This window comes from Canis lupus, chromosome 16 (assembly GCF_048164855.1).
Source record: "Canis lupus baileyi chromosome 16, mCanLup2.hap1, whole genome shotgun sequence".
Taxonomy (NCBI): Eukaryota; Metazoa; Chordata; class Mammalia; order Carnivora; family Canidae; genus Canis; species Canis lupus.
In genome coordinates, this window is record NC_132853.1 from 7,250,913 (window position 1) to 7,265,004 (window position 14,092).

The window sequence follows — 14,092 nt, forward strand, 5'->3', positions numbered from 1 at the left end:
GGGGATCCCTGGGTGGCACAGTGGTTTGGCCCAGGGTGCGATCCTGGAGACCCGGGATCGAATCCTACGTCGGGCTCCCGGTGCATGGAGCCTGCTTCTCCCTCTGCCTGTGTCTCTGCCTCTCTCTCTCTCTCTCTCTCTGTGTGACTATCATAAATTAAAAAAAAAAAAAGATAATAATGGGGCAGCCTGGGTGGCTCAGCGGTTTAGCGCTGCCTTCAGCCCAGGGCGTGATCCTGGAGTCCCAGGATCAAGTCCCACTTCGGGCTCCCTGCATGGAGCCTGCTTCTCCCTCTGCCTATGTCTCCATGCCTCTCTCTCTCTCATAAAAAAAAAAAAAAAAACTCTTAAAAAATAATGACTTTTCTGAGCAACTTTGAACTAAAATGGGCCCCATTTTAGAAATATTGCACAGTAATGCATCTCTCCCATACCTACCACCCCACCACGACCGGCCTCAACAAGTTATCATTCTCTTCCATGGAAGGGTGGAGCTGAAAACCCTTGCAGATAAACCTACAAGTCTACTTCCTTTGTTGGACACAGTTAACAATAAACTGTCAAAACTGTTTTGGTCTTTTTTCCAGTTACAAGTTTCCCCTATTTGTTTGTTTTTAGTGTGTGTTTAAATATTTTGTTCTCACTGTTACCAGGTCTGAGAGCTCTTTACTCTAAGCCTGCTAGGTATGTAACAATCAAGATGGCCAGCCACTGACTCCCAAGGCGATCTGATAACCAGAGTGAATTGGAGGGCTTAAAATTTCAAACAATGCTGCACAATTTAGTTTGCTATTTGGAAACAGCAAGTGAAATGCAGGTTGGCTTACAAAGATCTTGCTCAGTAATCAACTCAATTTTCCTCCCTGCCAATGCTTGAATATTTTTCTAAATACAATGATCTAATCTTGACTGTGTTCTTAGAGACTTCTCAAAAAGAGTGACCATTTGTGAAAATATGCTAATCAGGAGCAAAGACAACCTGCTGCTCTAAAGAAGGGAAAGAAGAAGAAAGGACAGCAGAAGAAAAAAATGCCACATCAAGGCGAAACCTTTTAGGATGAGTAAGCAGGAAACAGTTACAAGAACCCATTAGAAGCCACAGTAGCAGCATTATATGAAACCAGGTTAACTAGACTGCACTGCATATATCTTTAACTTCATTAAGTTTGGGCAATACCTGGAAAAGGTTTGAAAATGTCAAACTCTAAAACAAAACTAGGGGCAGCACTGGTGGCTCAGAGGTTTAGTGCCACCTTTAGCCCAGGGTGTGATCCTGGAGTCCCAGGATCGAGTCCCATCAGGCTCCCTGCATGGGGCCTGCTTCTTTCTCCCTCTGCCTGTGTCTCTGCCTCTCTCTGTGTGTGTCTCTCATGAATAAATAAATAAAATATTTAAAAAGTATATATAAAATAAAATTAAAAAATAAAACAAAACTAAACTGGGCAGCCTGGGTGGCTCAGCGGTTTAGCGCCACCTTCAGTCCAGGGCCTGATCCCTGCAGACCCAGGATGGAGTCCCACATCGGGCTCCCTGCATGGAGCATGCTTCTCCCTCTGCCTGTGTCTCTGCCTCTCTCTCTCTCTCTCTCTCTCTCTCTGTCTCTTATGAATAAATAAATAAATTCTAAAAAAAAAAAACTAAACTAATCAACCACTGTTCAGGATAAAGAGAAGCCTGCAGGAGAAAAAAAAAAAGATAAAACAAATACAGCACAGCCATTAAACAGGCGCACTTCTGTGCCAGACACTGAACGGGGCTCTTGACAAGCATCCTTTCATAATCCTCAGAACATCCCGGGTAGTTCCACAGGGTCCCATATCCTGGACCATGAGTGTACTGAAGGACTGCCCCTTGCAGTTCCATGACTTCAAGTCTGTGGACCACCTGAAGGTCTGTCCATGCTACACGGCTATGCTAGCCCGCTCTGAGGATGATGGCATCGGCATTGAAGAGCTGGAAACTCTGCAGCTGGAGCTTGAGACCCTGCTTTCCTCTGCCAGCTGGTGCCTGTGGGTTCTTGAGGCCGAAACCCAGATCCTCACTGACTGGCAGGATAAGAAAGGTGATTGATGATTCCTGAAGCTGGGTCGAAACCATGAGCTTGGAGCTTCCCCCAAAACATGGAAAGCCGAAGAAGCAGAAACTGGAAGGAAAGGTGGGACATGGGCTGGGCCCTGGTCCCCGGCATCCCAAATCCAGAAACCTTCAGCCCAAGATCCAGGAATATGAATTCACTGATGACCCAATTGACATGCCACGGATCCCCAGGAATGATGCCCCCAACAGGGTTTGGGCCTCTGTAGAGCCCTACTGTGCTGATATCACCAGTGAGGAAGTACGCATACTAGAGGAACTACTAAACCCCCAGAAGACGAGGCTGAACATTACAAGATCCCACCCCTGGGGAAGCACTGCTCCCAATGCTGGGTACAGGAGGACCTGCTGGAGGAACAGAAGGATGGGGCCCGGGCAGCAGCTGTGGCTGACAAAAAGAAAGGCCTTATGGGGCCACTGACTGAACTGGACACTAAAGATGTGGATGCCCTGCTGAAGAAGTCTGAGGCCCAGCATGAGTAGCCTGAAGATGGGTGCCCTTTTGGTGCTCTGACGCAGCACCTCCTACAGGCCCTGGTGGAGGAAAATATCATTTCCCCTATGGAGGATTCTCCTATTCCTGACATGTCTGGGAAGGAATCAGGGGCCAATGGGGCAAGCACCGCTCCCTGTAATCAGAACAAGCCCTTCAGCGTGCCACATACCAAGTCCCTGGAGAGGCACATCAAGGAGGAGCTGATTGCCCGGGGCCTGCTAGAGTCTGAGGACCGCCCTGCAGAGGACTCGAAGGATGAAGTCCTTGCCAAGCTGCACAAACTGCAGACCGAGCTGAAGGTGCTCAGTGCCCATAATCGTACCAAGAAGCACAACCTGATGAGGCTGGCAAAAGAGGAGGTAAGCCAGCAGGAGCTGAGGCAGCGGGTCCACATGGCAGACAACGAGGTCATGGACGCCTTCTGGAAGATCATGGCTGCCCGGCAGAAGAAGCAGACCCCAACCAAGAAGGAGAAGGACCAGGCCTGGAAGACTCTGAAGGAGCCTGAGAGCATCCTAAAGCTGCTGGATGGGTAGCCCTCACCCCTAATTGGAAGCTGACTTCCCCTGGCCTGGGGGAAGGAGGGGTAGGAAGCCAACTTCCTTCTCTGGGCTGCCTGAACCTCAGGCCTGTGGCTGCCTATTAAATGTCAAATCGTGACAGTCTCTAGAGGACTGTGGCCATTCCCTGGGGTCTTTTGGCCTAGCTCTGTACAGCCAGGACATGGGAGGCCCTACTGGGCTTCCCTTCTTTACTATCCCCCACTCCTACTTCCCTCTCCCTCAAGGACTTCTCCCTTGTGGTTTTGTAAAGTGCAAAGCTAAAAGAAAAGTGACTGCTGTGGTTTTTTAAAAAGCAAAGCAAAACAAAATAAAACAAAACAAAAAACAAATACAGCACAGTATTTTCTAGGAAGAACTAAATCTACTTCCGTTTCTCTTATAGGAAAACAATAATTCTAATACAAAGAATTTTCCCAATTAACAAATTACTGTGACTTAACCTACTTAGGATTCAATTTTCATAGGGGGTATTCTGAACCTTTTCTATGTAAATGTTTGAATTACACAGAGGATCAATCTGGGTTAAGCACACCTGATTCCCCTCTCAGGAACATTTGAAGGACAATGATTTACAAAATTATGATCTGTGGGTGACTATATAGTTTTACACCAAAATGTCTGACCATGTGGACCTTATTAGAGACTCTGTACAGGTTGCTATGTAGTTAGAGGCCAAGAATTCTACTAGGGCTTTTTGACGATTCTAACACTGCTAGCAAATAATAAACATCTCACTCAGGGCCTTTGATATATAGATATTTCTATCTTCATCTCATCCATTTTACAGGAGATCAGTTTTGTAATTGCTAAATTGGAATTTTAGTGTCCCACACTTATTAGATGTGTGTATGACCTTTGCATGTTAACTTAAACTGAGCTTCAGGTTCCTCACTGGTGAAACAGGTACCTTGTAGATTGTTCTGAGGCTGAGTGAGAGCGCTGGCAGTGCGCACAGGCTTTGGTGATAGCCAGATTGGGAAAACCCTGTACAGAAGAGCTCTAAGAAATGGAAATAATGCTACTTACTTCAAAGTCACGAAGACTTGTAGTTGCACTTTGAGGATTAAAGAATATGTGTAAAATGCTTAGCACGTAAGAGCACCAATACACCAATATTGGTTCCTCTTCTTTTCCTCTTGTTTTCTAGAGGATTTTTACTTGTATCAAGAAAGCAATCTTTTAAGCACTTCTGATGCAGCAAAGCGGCTTGCCTGAACTACAATTGATTGGTTGTCTATTGCTGAGTAACTATTCATAACAAACTTCCCAGGATTTTTTTCTTCCCCTTTAAAATAGCTTCCATTAGTTTCTACCTTAAAATTCTTCATTTGTTTAGCATTCAGACTTCTCACTAAGGACCCAAGAAGGCAGTCAAGTGTAAAAAGTTGGAGTGGGATAAAAGTAGCAACTCTATGGTGAGTAGAATCTTAAAACTGCAACCAATTTTTGTATCTGATGGTGGAATTCCCCTGAAGATCTACGAAGCTGTGCATGAAACCAGGAAAAAACCAGGTGTCCTGTGGCTGAGCAAGTTATATACCGTGCCACTAAATTGAGAAGTGAACTTCACGGTTTTTTCCAAACCATGGGATTTAAGACATGCCAGAGCCTACTTTTTCCAAGAAGATGACTCCCTGCAAGACTTGGTTGGCTTCCCATGCCCCAAGAAGTGACATTTCTTTTTCTTTTTTTTTTTTTTTTAGATTTTATTTATTTATTCATAAGAGACAGAGAGACAGGCAGAGACATAGGCAGAGGGAGAAGCAGGCTCCAAGCAGGGAGCCAGATGTGGGACTTAATCCTGGGACTACAGGATCATGCCCTGAGCCAAAGGCAGACGCTCATCTGCTGAGCCACCCAGGCATCCCACGAAATGATATTTCAAGTCAAAGAATGAAAGTGACATTTGACTTCTGAATGTATCGCCAGTTGCCAATTTCATCTCTGGTTTTTCACACTGTGTTTATAGAGGTTTTGGTTTGAAATATCAACTCTTTTGATAAAAATGAATGGCAAGGGCACCTGGGTGGCTCCATCGGTTGAGCAGTTAAGCGTCTGCCTTCAGCTCAGGTAATGATCTCGGAGTTCCGGGATTGAGTCCTGCATTGGGCTCTCTGCCCAGCAGGGAGTCCGCTTCACCCTCTCACTCTCCCTCTATGCTCTCCCCTCTACCTCAAATAAATAAAATATTTAAAACAAAACAAAACAAACAAACGCCAAGTATATCTTATTACAACCAGAGAATATTAACCCACTAATTTCCATAAGGTTTCCGGAATTTTAAATTAAATTTAATTTAAACTAATACCAAATTTATCAAACAGTACTAGGTTCAAACTATAAATTCAGCTATTGGGATGCCTGGGTGGCTCAGCAGTTGAGCATCTGCCTTCGGCTCAGGGCGTGATTCTGGAGTCCCAGGATTGAGTCCCACATCAGGCTCCCTGCATGGAGCCTGCTTCTCCCTCTGCCTGTGTCTCTGCCTCTCTCTTTGTATCTCTCATGAATAAATAAATAAAATCTTAAAAATAAATAAATAAATTCAGCTATTAATGGTAAACTTTAATGGATCCTGCAAAGTTAGAGGAAATGGAAAAAAAAAAAAAAAACAATATAGACTTGACTAAGAGAGCGAGGTTAAAAGTCAAGTTTAGGAGATGAGTCTTTCCAGCCCCTCCAGGCTTTTTCTGTTGATACCTTAAAGTTTAATGTCCCTTTGAAAATGGTGCCAGGGAGGAGCAGGCATAACTTGTTCTGTTACTCAACATGTCTGTTTCCAGTTACAGCATCATGATTATGCAAATAATCTTTTCTTGAAACTCTGAAATTATGTGCCTAAATATAATTGCCAAGGTAGTTTGCACTGAATTTGAAAGGTAACTGTCTAAAAACATTTTGTAATTAGCGTTCCCTTTCCTAATTCTCTCAATTTCAAACTAATGACGGGTACAATATGGCTCTCAAATACCTGAAGGAAGCTATTCCTTATAAACTTCTGGACAGATACTATTGGTATGTGACCCTGTGAAGGTCACATAGAATTCCCAAGGGAAAAGAAGCAAAGAATAAGAACCCAATTTTAATCCCTTGTAAAATTGTTTTCCAGAAACTAAAAGACAAAAGCTATCTATTTTATAAACTATTTAAATGTTTCATGAGTATTAAATCACTTTATGAAATTAAGACTCTTCCCAATCGTTCTACTTTTAGAAGCCTATTGGTATATTCAAATTTAAAACCAGAGAGTCTCAGAAATGGTACCCTGCTTTAAAAAGTAAAGAACAGAAATACTCTAAAGCATTGCAGACTGTCTTTAAAAATGAAACTGTAATTAAAAATTACCTTTTCAAGCATAGGGGGTGGTGCTCAGGGGTGGCTGCCTTTGGCTCAGGTCATGATCCCAGGGTCTTGGGATTGAGCCCCGCATCAGGCTCCCTGCTCCGTGGGCAGCCTACTTCTCCCTCTCCACTGCTTATGCTCTCTCACTCGCGTTCTCTGAAATAAATAAAATCTTTTTAAAAAACCCACCTTTTCTTTGAACAACTAGTTTCACACCGAAATGAGAATCAGTTGTCTTTGAAAGATCCTCTTGATACCAAAAGGAAAGTATCACTTATTTTATATTCCTACTGTGTTCTCTCACAATGCAGAGTTTTAAAATGCCTTCTGAAAATTTTTCTAGCATTTGATAACACACTAGTTACTTATATTCTGGGCTTTAAAAAAAATTTTTTTTTTAATTTATTTGAGAGAGAGTGAGCAAGAGAGCTAGAGAAAGAACACAGGAGCAGAGGGCAGAGGGAAAGCAGACTCCCTGCTGAACAGGACTCCATTCCAGGACCCCAGGATCATGACCTGAGCCAAAGGCAGATGCCTAACTGACTGAGCCACCCAGGTGCCTCTGGGCTTCTATTTTTTTGAAAGATTAAAATGATAAGAATTAGATAACCATGTATGTATACTGCAAGAAGCGCAGACCCATGTCTGAAGCAGAGGAGGTTCTAGTCCTGGTTCTAAAGGTACTTGCAGAAAATTATCAACTAGTTGTATGATCATGAGCAAGTCATTTGAGGTCCTCGGATTTGTTTTCAAATTTGTTAAACACCTAGATGGATCTGTTGATTATCCAAGGACCCTTCATGCCTAATATGCAAATGATTTTTTACAATGCAGGACAGAGATTAAGTTCTGGGCTTTGGGGTTGTGGCCTGAATGAGAATTCCATCTGGGTCATTTATAAATGAGCAGAGGTCTTTGAATGAAGTAATTTAACCCAGTCTCATCCTTTATTTTTATTTTTTTTTCAGTCTCATCCTTTGAAAAAGGAATAAAAATATATACCTTATAAGGATTTTGTGGCCTTAAATGAGATAAGTATATGTGAAGTACTGAGCAGAAGAGTTGGCAAATTTAATCACTCACTAAATAAACTTAACTAATATCATCTCCCTTTATGGATTCTTAAAATATAGTTTCTAGTTCTCAATTTCTTTATCTGTAAAATGGGGGCGTAAGATCAGATAAAAATTCTGTTCAAAGATATAAGATTACATATTTGTAATAGACGGCTGAAGATCAGAGGTTGGAGAAAAAAAAGAGATATGCTTCACCCACCAGTACAATGCCTCTAACTTCCTGCCTCCACCTTAGTGCCCTACTTTCGTCCTTAGGGAGGGTGTGTCAGAATTTGTACCGGTTTTTTATTCAAGGGAGGAATTCAGAGATTCATGATTTTACCAAAATTGCACACAGCTAAAAAAATAATAATAAATCTAGGACCTTCCGTTTCCCCGAATCCTTCATCCATCCTTCTCCTACTCTGTATTTTCTCAACTGATTTTTTTAAACCTGAGTGCAGCCCGTTAGGGCTATTAAAATATATCATGTTAATTTCAGTTCCTAGTTCCAATTAAAACGTTAAGAATCCTTTTCTGTCATAAAATACACTAGTGGTTTTTACTTTCTCTTTTACTTAAACGATTTCAGGCAGACTGCATGCATTACTTGTATGGCAAGCTAAAACAGAATCTAAAAACTAAATAAGGGGCAGCCCCGTGGCTCAGCGGTTTAGCTCCGCCTTCTGCCCAGGGTGGGATCCTGGGGACCCGGGACCGAGTCCCACATCAGGCTCCCTGCATGGAGCCTGCTTCTCCCTCTGCCTGTGTCTCTGCCTCTCTCTCTGTTTCTCATGAATAAATAAAAATCTTAAAAAAAAAAGTAAAAATTAAATGAACTTGGCGAATCTATCAGCAATTTTCATAAGCATGTTCTTTTATGACTTCTTGGCAAAAAATGGTGAGAGGAGGGAACCAACTATTTAATTCACTATTGAAGATCTCCCCATAAATCCCTCCAGATTAGGGACGCTTTGGTGGCTCAGTGGTTGACTTGCCTTCGGCTCAGGGCGTGATCCCGGGGTCCTGGAATCGAGTCCCGCACTGGGACCTTGCCTCTCTCTGTGTCTCTCATGATTAAATAAAATCCTTAAAAAAAAAAAAAAATCCCACAGATCAGAAGCAAAAAGTTTCCACGCGGAATTAAGAGAAAAACGTTAAGACTCAGATTCTTGAGGTTGCACGAAACAGCATGAGGCAATATAACAGTCTTTAAACGTTTCCTTGTGACTGTCAGCCTGGAACAAACGACTTAAGTTCTCAGAGCCTCAGTTTGCTTACCTGTAAAGTGGGCATAACGATCATACCTACCTCCTACCTCACCAGATTGTTCCAAGGATCAAATACAACAATGCACGCAAAAGGACTCGAATAAATCCTATTCCTGCAACCATGTCGTCTGACATTTTAGTGTGGGGTGCCTCAACAAAACCAAGGGACCTATGACAAGCCAGGAACTCGGTATTTTCCGCCGACTTAAGGCCGCTCTTGAAACCAGTCGGCTCATCCGCCGGGCACGGTGCTGTAGCCGCAGCGCAAGACTTCCCTCCCGCAGAAACCCCAGATCTCTCCGCGGTCGCTTGCAAAACTCCTCTCGGCGGATGTGAGGCCCCGCGAGGGTAGCGGCGAGGGGTGGGGGTGGGGGTGGGGGTGGGGATGGAGGGTGTCGGGGCCCGCGACTGTCGCCATGGCAACCGCCACAGATTTCTCAACCCCCTACCCCGGCGAGGCTCCACCTCTTCCGGCCACACCAAAAGGCTGCACCGGAGAGGCTAAACTGAACGGCCCAAGGTGGCCGCTCTCGGCCCCTCGGCAACTTTCCCGGCCTCAGGCCCCAGAAGCACCGCAGGCCCCACGCTGCCCGCCGCTGACCTCCTCTTCCAGGCACTTCCGGGAGCCGCCGCCCTTTGCCCCCGGAAGTGGGCGGGAGAGGAAGCGGCTGGTGATGCTGGAACAAATATGGCCGTCCCGGCGCCGGTCGGGCCTTCGGGCTCCCGCCGTCCTTCGCTGGCCGCCGGCCTCCAGCTGCTCCCGCTACTGGGGCTACTGCAGCTGCTGGCCCAGCCTGGCTTGGGCCGCGTCCACCACCTGGCGCTCAAGGTAGGGCCGGCCAGGGCTAGGCAGGACCGGGCAGGGCCGGGCGCGGGGCGGAGGCCGAGGCCGCTTTCCCGGGCTGAGGACAACTTTGCCCCACGGTGGTGGGTCTCTGAGCGGTTGCCCCCAGCCCGCCTAGCCCCCGGCGCGGCCTCTCTCTGTGAGCGGGGTTTTGGGAACTGTGGAAATGTCCGGGTCCTCGGGCCGCCTGGAAGGGGCAGGAAGACTGGAGCCGAGCTCAGAGGGGAGGGGGCTGCACAGCGGCCTTAACCTCAAGGGTTGGGGGCGGGGGGGGGGCGCTTGGAGTCTCTGCTGGCTTCCCTCGGTTCCTAGCAGAGAGCCTCCAGCTCTTCCCTCTGCACCTCTAACTCTTCTCCCCCACTTCACTTGTCCACGGTGTCCACTCTTCCACCCTCTTGTGCCCCTCGAAGGTACGCGAAACCTCAGCCTCAGTTTCCCGGTTCGGCTTAGTGCGCTGTCTGGACCGATGAAAGTGGGAATCTTCAGAAGGAATCTCAAGTCTTGTCTTTTTTTTTTTTTTTTTTTTTAAGGAATTTCAGATATTGCTTGAAATACACGACCGAGAATTTAAAACCTGCATCAAAAATGTGTTTCTAATTAGAGGGCCTGCCCTTTTCTCCCTCGTTCCTGTCATTGTCTGTTTAGGGAAGAGATTTATGATAGGCCTCGAATGACCCCTTGGATCTTACTTTATAACTCACAGCTAACAGTCGTCTGAGGTCTGAGGCTAGAACGTGCCTCCAGACAGTTCATCAGGTTAATATATTTGGGGAGTAGAAACATAAGTCGTTAGGACCCAAAGCCCTCTACATGTTTTTCATAATGTACAATTTTCTAAGAAGTTGCGGGATTATAGGAAGTTCGTCTTATTAAAACACATTAACAGACCACAAAGTGTTGTATTTTGTGAAGGTAGAGTTTAAAGAATATAAAATGCAAATTAAAAAGCCTGGCCAGACCCATGCACCAACCTTTGGTTATCAGCTTTTGTTGTTTATAAGTAAAAATTATCCTAATTAAAATGATTCTTAAGTAAATGGCTCCTTTTGAGAATCTGTCTATAGATTCTCCGCACGTGGGGCTTGAACTCACGACCCCAGATCTATAGAACCTCTCCCCAGAGAAGTGCAGGTAGAAATGTAGACAAAGCATTCTTGTGGAATTTCTGGGACTTTTTGATCCTGCTGAAGTTTATCCCTAGGTCCTCGTCCAACTTAAGAACTCCAGATCTTCAGAGTGCTTTCATTTTATAGGTTGGGATCCTTAGATTAAGTAGTGTTAACTGAGTTCATACAGGTTATAAATTAGAGATGAAGCTAGTAATTGAACACACTGGACCATGTCCCTTGGTTCCCAGTCCAATGCTCTTTGTATATTTCTAGAATTAAAATGTTAGCATCATTGGGTAAATACTGATAGTGTTGGTAGAGATGAAAACATATGCGAACCTCAGTGGCAGAAGCAAACTACTTGGTGTAGTTCTGGTAATCGATTTCTTCCTGTTGTGCTAAATTACTTAATGTTTTTCATCTGTGTACATGTTTCATAAGTATTGTGGTAGTCATTGCAAAATAATACCGTAGTGCTTTCTTTTCTCATTTAATATTCTGACTTCTTCCCTAAGGAAACAAATCACCCGAAGGGAGCCTATCAGAGCAGCAACATTAGATTGTCGTGTTTTGCTGGAGACTGGGAGAAATAGGAGACTTGATCAGATTGTACACCTAGACTGACAGAAGTAACATGAAGAAGTCACTAAGTACCATAAATATGTGTAGATCTGTTTAAAACCTTTTTATCATGGAGAATTTCAAACAGATACCAGTAGTAGACAGAATGAACTCCCATGTACCTGTCACCCAGCCTGAATAACCTTTATTAACCAGGGGCTGGTTCTGCACCATCCCCACATACAGTACTTCTGTCTTCACATTCTTTGTTTTTTATAAATAAAAGTGAATCTTTTCGTTTTTTTTATTCACTCTTCTTGTTCCATACTACACTTTTCTTTCTTTTTTAATCTCTCCGCACGTGGGGCTTGAACTCACGACCCCAAAAATCAAGAGTTGTGTCGCACACTCTACTGATTGAACCAGTTAGACACTCCCCCATACTATACTTTTCATCATTCTTCTGGTTTTCCCAATTTTCTCAAATTCCTTTTTTTTTTTTTTTTTTAAGTAGGCCCCATGCCCAGCATCAAGCCCAACTTGGAGCTTGAACTCACAACCATTCCATACCTTTTTAAGACTACCTTACTGAGGTACAGTTTACATTTCATAAAATAAATCCTTTTTAAGTATACAGCTCAGTGATTGTTAGTAAATTTGCTGAGTTGTGCAACTATCACCACAATCCAGCCATAGAACATTTTCATCACCACCAAAAGATCCCTTGTGCTGATTTGCAGTTAATTCCCATTCCCTTCCCCAGCCTCAGGCAACCTGTAATCAATCTCCTTCTCTTTTTTTTTTTTTTTTTTTTTAGAGTCCTCACTGGAGATTTCCATGTAGGACATAATTTTTTTTTTTTAATTTATTTATGATAGTCACACACACACACAGAGAGAGAGAGAGAGAGAGAAGCAGGCTCCATGCACCGGGAGCCCGACGTGGGATTCGATCCCGGATCTCCAGGATCGCGCCCTGGGCCAAAGGCAGGCGCTAAACCGCTGCACCACCCAGGGATCCCCCAATCTCCTTTCTGACTCTATAGATTGCCCTTTCTGGATATTTCATATAAATGGAATCACACAATATAAGGTCTTTTGTCTATAGCTTTTACTTAAATTTTTGAGGTTCATCCATGTGTACCATGTCTTCATAATTCATTCCTTTTTTATGGTTGAATATTATTCCATTGTATGGATAGACCACATCTTTTCTTGATTCACCAGTTGATGACATTTGAGTTTTTTCATTTTTTGTCCATTGTGAATAATACTGCTACAAACATTCACATGTGTGTTTTTGTGTAGACATGTATTCTCTAGTTTAGCCTGTTTGTCTGTCCTTTAATTGTTAATTGGATCCAGAGGCTTGATCATGTTCAGAATTGATTCTTTCGGCAAGACCACTTCATAGTTAGTGCGGTGTTCCTCCATTGAGAGGTGTGCTGATCGTCTTTCTTTTTGTCGAGTTTGTCCTGTTGATGTCCAATGCTTACATCTCTGTTTGTTAGTGTCTTTAGCCTTTCCAAGCTGCTACAACAGAATACCACAGATTGGGCAGCTAATAAACAGCATAAATTTATTTCTCAGACTTCTAGAGGCTGAGAAGTCCAAGATCAAGGTGCTGACTTTGTGGAGGGCCCTATTTGTGGTTCATAGCTGGTGTCTACTTGCTGTGCCCTTATGGTAGTTGTGGTGAAGGATCTCTGTAACGAAGGGGTCTTCGTTACAAGAGCACTAATTCCATTCATGAAGGCTCAGGCCTTATGACATAAGTACCTCCCAGAGATCCCTACCTCCTAATATCATCATCTTTGGGGATTAGGATTTCAACATGAATTTTGGGGGAACACAAACATTCAGATCATAGCAATTAGGCATTTGATCCTTAATTGTGCTGTTTGCTGTCAAAGTATAGCACTGTCTTGATTAAAGTTATATGTTTTATCTTACAGTAGATTTTGTTATGTTTCTCAAATATGACACATGAGACAAAGGAAAAGTGTGTAAAGTAGAAACAAGTATTATTTCTTAGACACTCATATGCTCAGGAAAAATAGATAGTTTATATTAGTTATGATCCCTACCCAGATGCCATGCAGGCATGGAGGTTTCAGACCAGCAAAGAAAACAGATATGGCCCTCCATATTCTGAGTATAGACTTCCCTCTGTTGATGGGAGTTTTTCTCAGTATCTTAATACTTAATGACTTCAGAAACTTAAAATATGGAATGTAACAAAGCTTTTTCTGGATGATGGGTGGTTTCCATTCATTTAATCACTGTTTATTTTCTGATTCCTAACTTTGAATAAATGGTGTGTTTAAATGATCACTGATGTTGTTCTACTTTTTTTTTTTTTTTTTTTTTTTTTTTTTTTGGAGAGAGGGAGTGCTTGCATGAGTGGGGTGGGAAAGTGCAGAGGGAGAGAGGGAAAGAGAGAATCCTAAACACGCTCCACACCCAGCGTGGAGCCCCATGCAGGGCTTAATCTCACAACTCTGAGATCATAACCTAAAAAGCTGAAATGAAGACCCATTCAACCGACTGAGCCAACCAGGCACCCCACTGATGTTATTTTATTTTATTTTATTTTATTTTATTTTATTTTATTTTATTTTATTTTATTTTATTTTAATTTATTATTATTATTATTTTTAAAGATTATATTTATTTATTCATGAGAGACACACACACACAGAGGCAGAGACACAGGCAGAGGGAGAAGCAGGCTCCATGCAGGGATCTCCAGGATCAGGCC

At 43.4% G+C, this 14,092-nt stretch overlaps 2 protein-coding genes and 1 pseudogene across 8 annotated transcripts in view; 2 read left to right on the plus strand and 1 right to left on the minus strand.

Annotated features, from left to right (window-relative positions):
- The window catches only part of FNBP1 (formin binding protein 1), a 152,724-nt gene extending 143,310 nt beyond the window's left edge, over nt 1-9,414 (minus strand). Inside the window, exons 1-3 of one of the 3 annotated variants that reach the window (XM_072778304.1) lie at nt 9,268-9,413; nt 8,546-8,636; nt 6,496-6,648 (exon numbers count right to left, since the gene is read on the minus strand). In XM_072778304.1, the coding sequence (XP_072634405.1) occupies nt 6,496-6,507 (12 nt within the window). In that variant the 5' untranslated portion in view covers nt 6,508-6,648; nt 8,546-8,636; nt 9,268-9,413. Of the gene's footprint in view, nt 1-6,495; nt 6,649-8,545; nt 8,637-8,858; nt 9,150-9,267 lie in introns of those variants that run through there. The other 2 variants (XM_072778305.1, XM_072778306.1) reach the window with 2 other exon arrangements.
- On the plus strand, nt 1,605-3,166 carry LOC140605868 (transcriptional adapter 3 pseudogene; annotated as a pseudogene).
- The window catches only part of GPR107 (G protein-coupled receptor 107), an 80,904-nt gene continuing 76,121 nt past the window's right edge, over nt 9,310-14,092 (plus strand). For 2 of the 5 annotated variants that reach the window (XM_072778323.1, XM_072778324.1), the window contains exon 1: nt 9,310-9,647. In XM_072778323.1, the coding sequence (XP_072634424.1) occupies nt 9,507-9,647 (141 nt within the window). In that variant the 5' untranslated portion in view covers nt 9,310-9,506. The remainder of the gene's footprint in view (nt 9,648-14,092) is intronic. The other 3 variants (XM_072778326.1, XM_072778327.1, XM_072778325.1) reach the window with 2 other exon arrangements.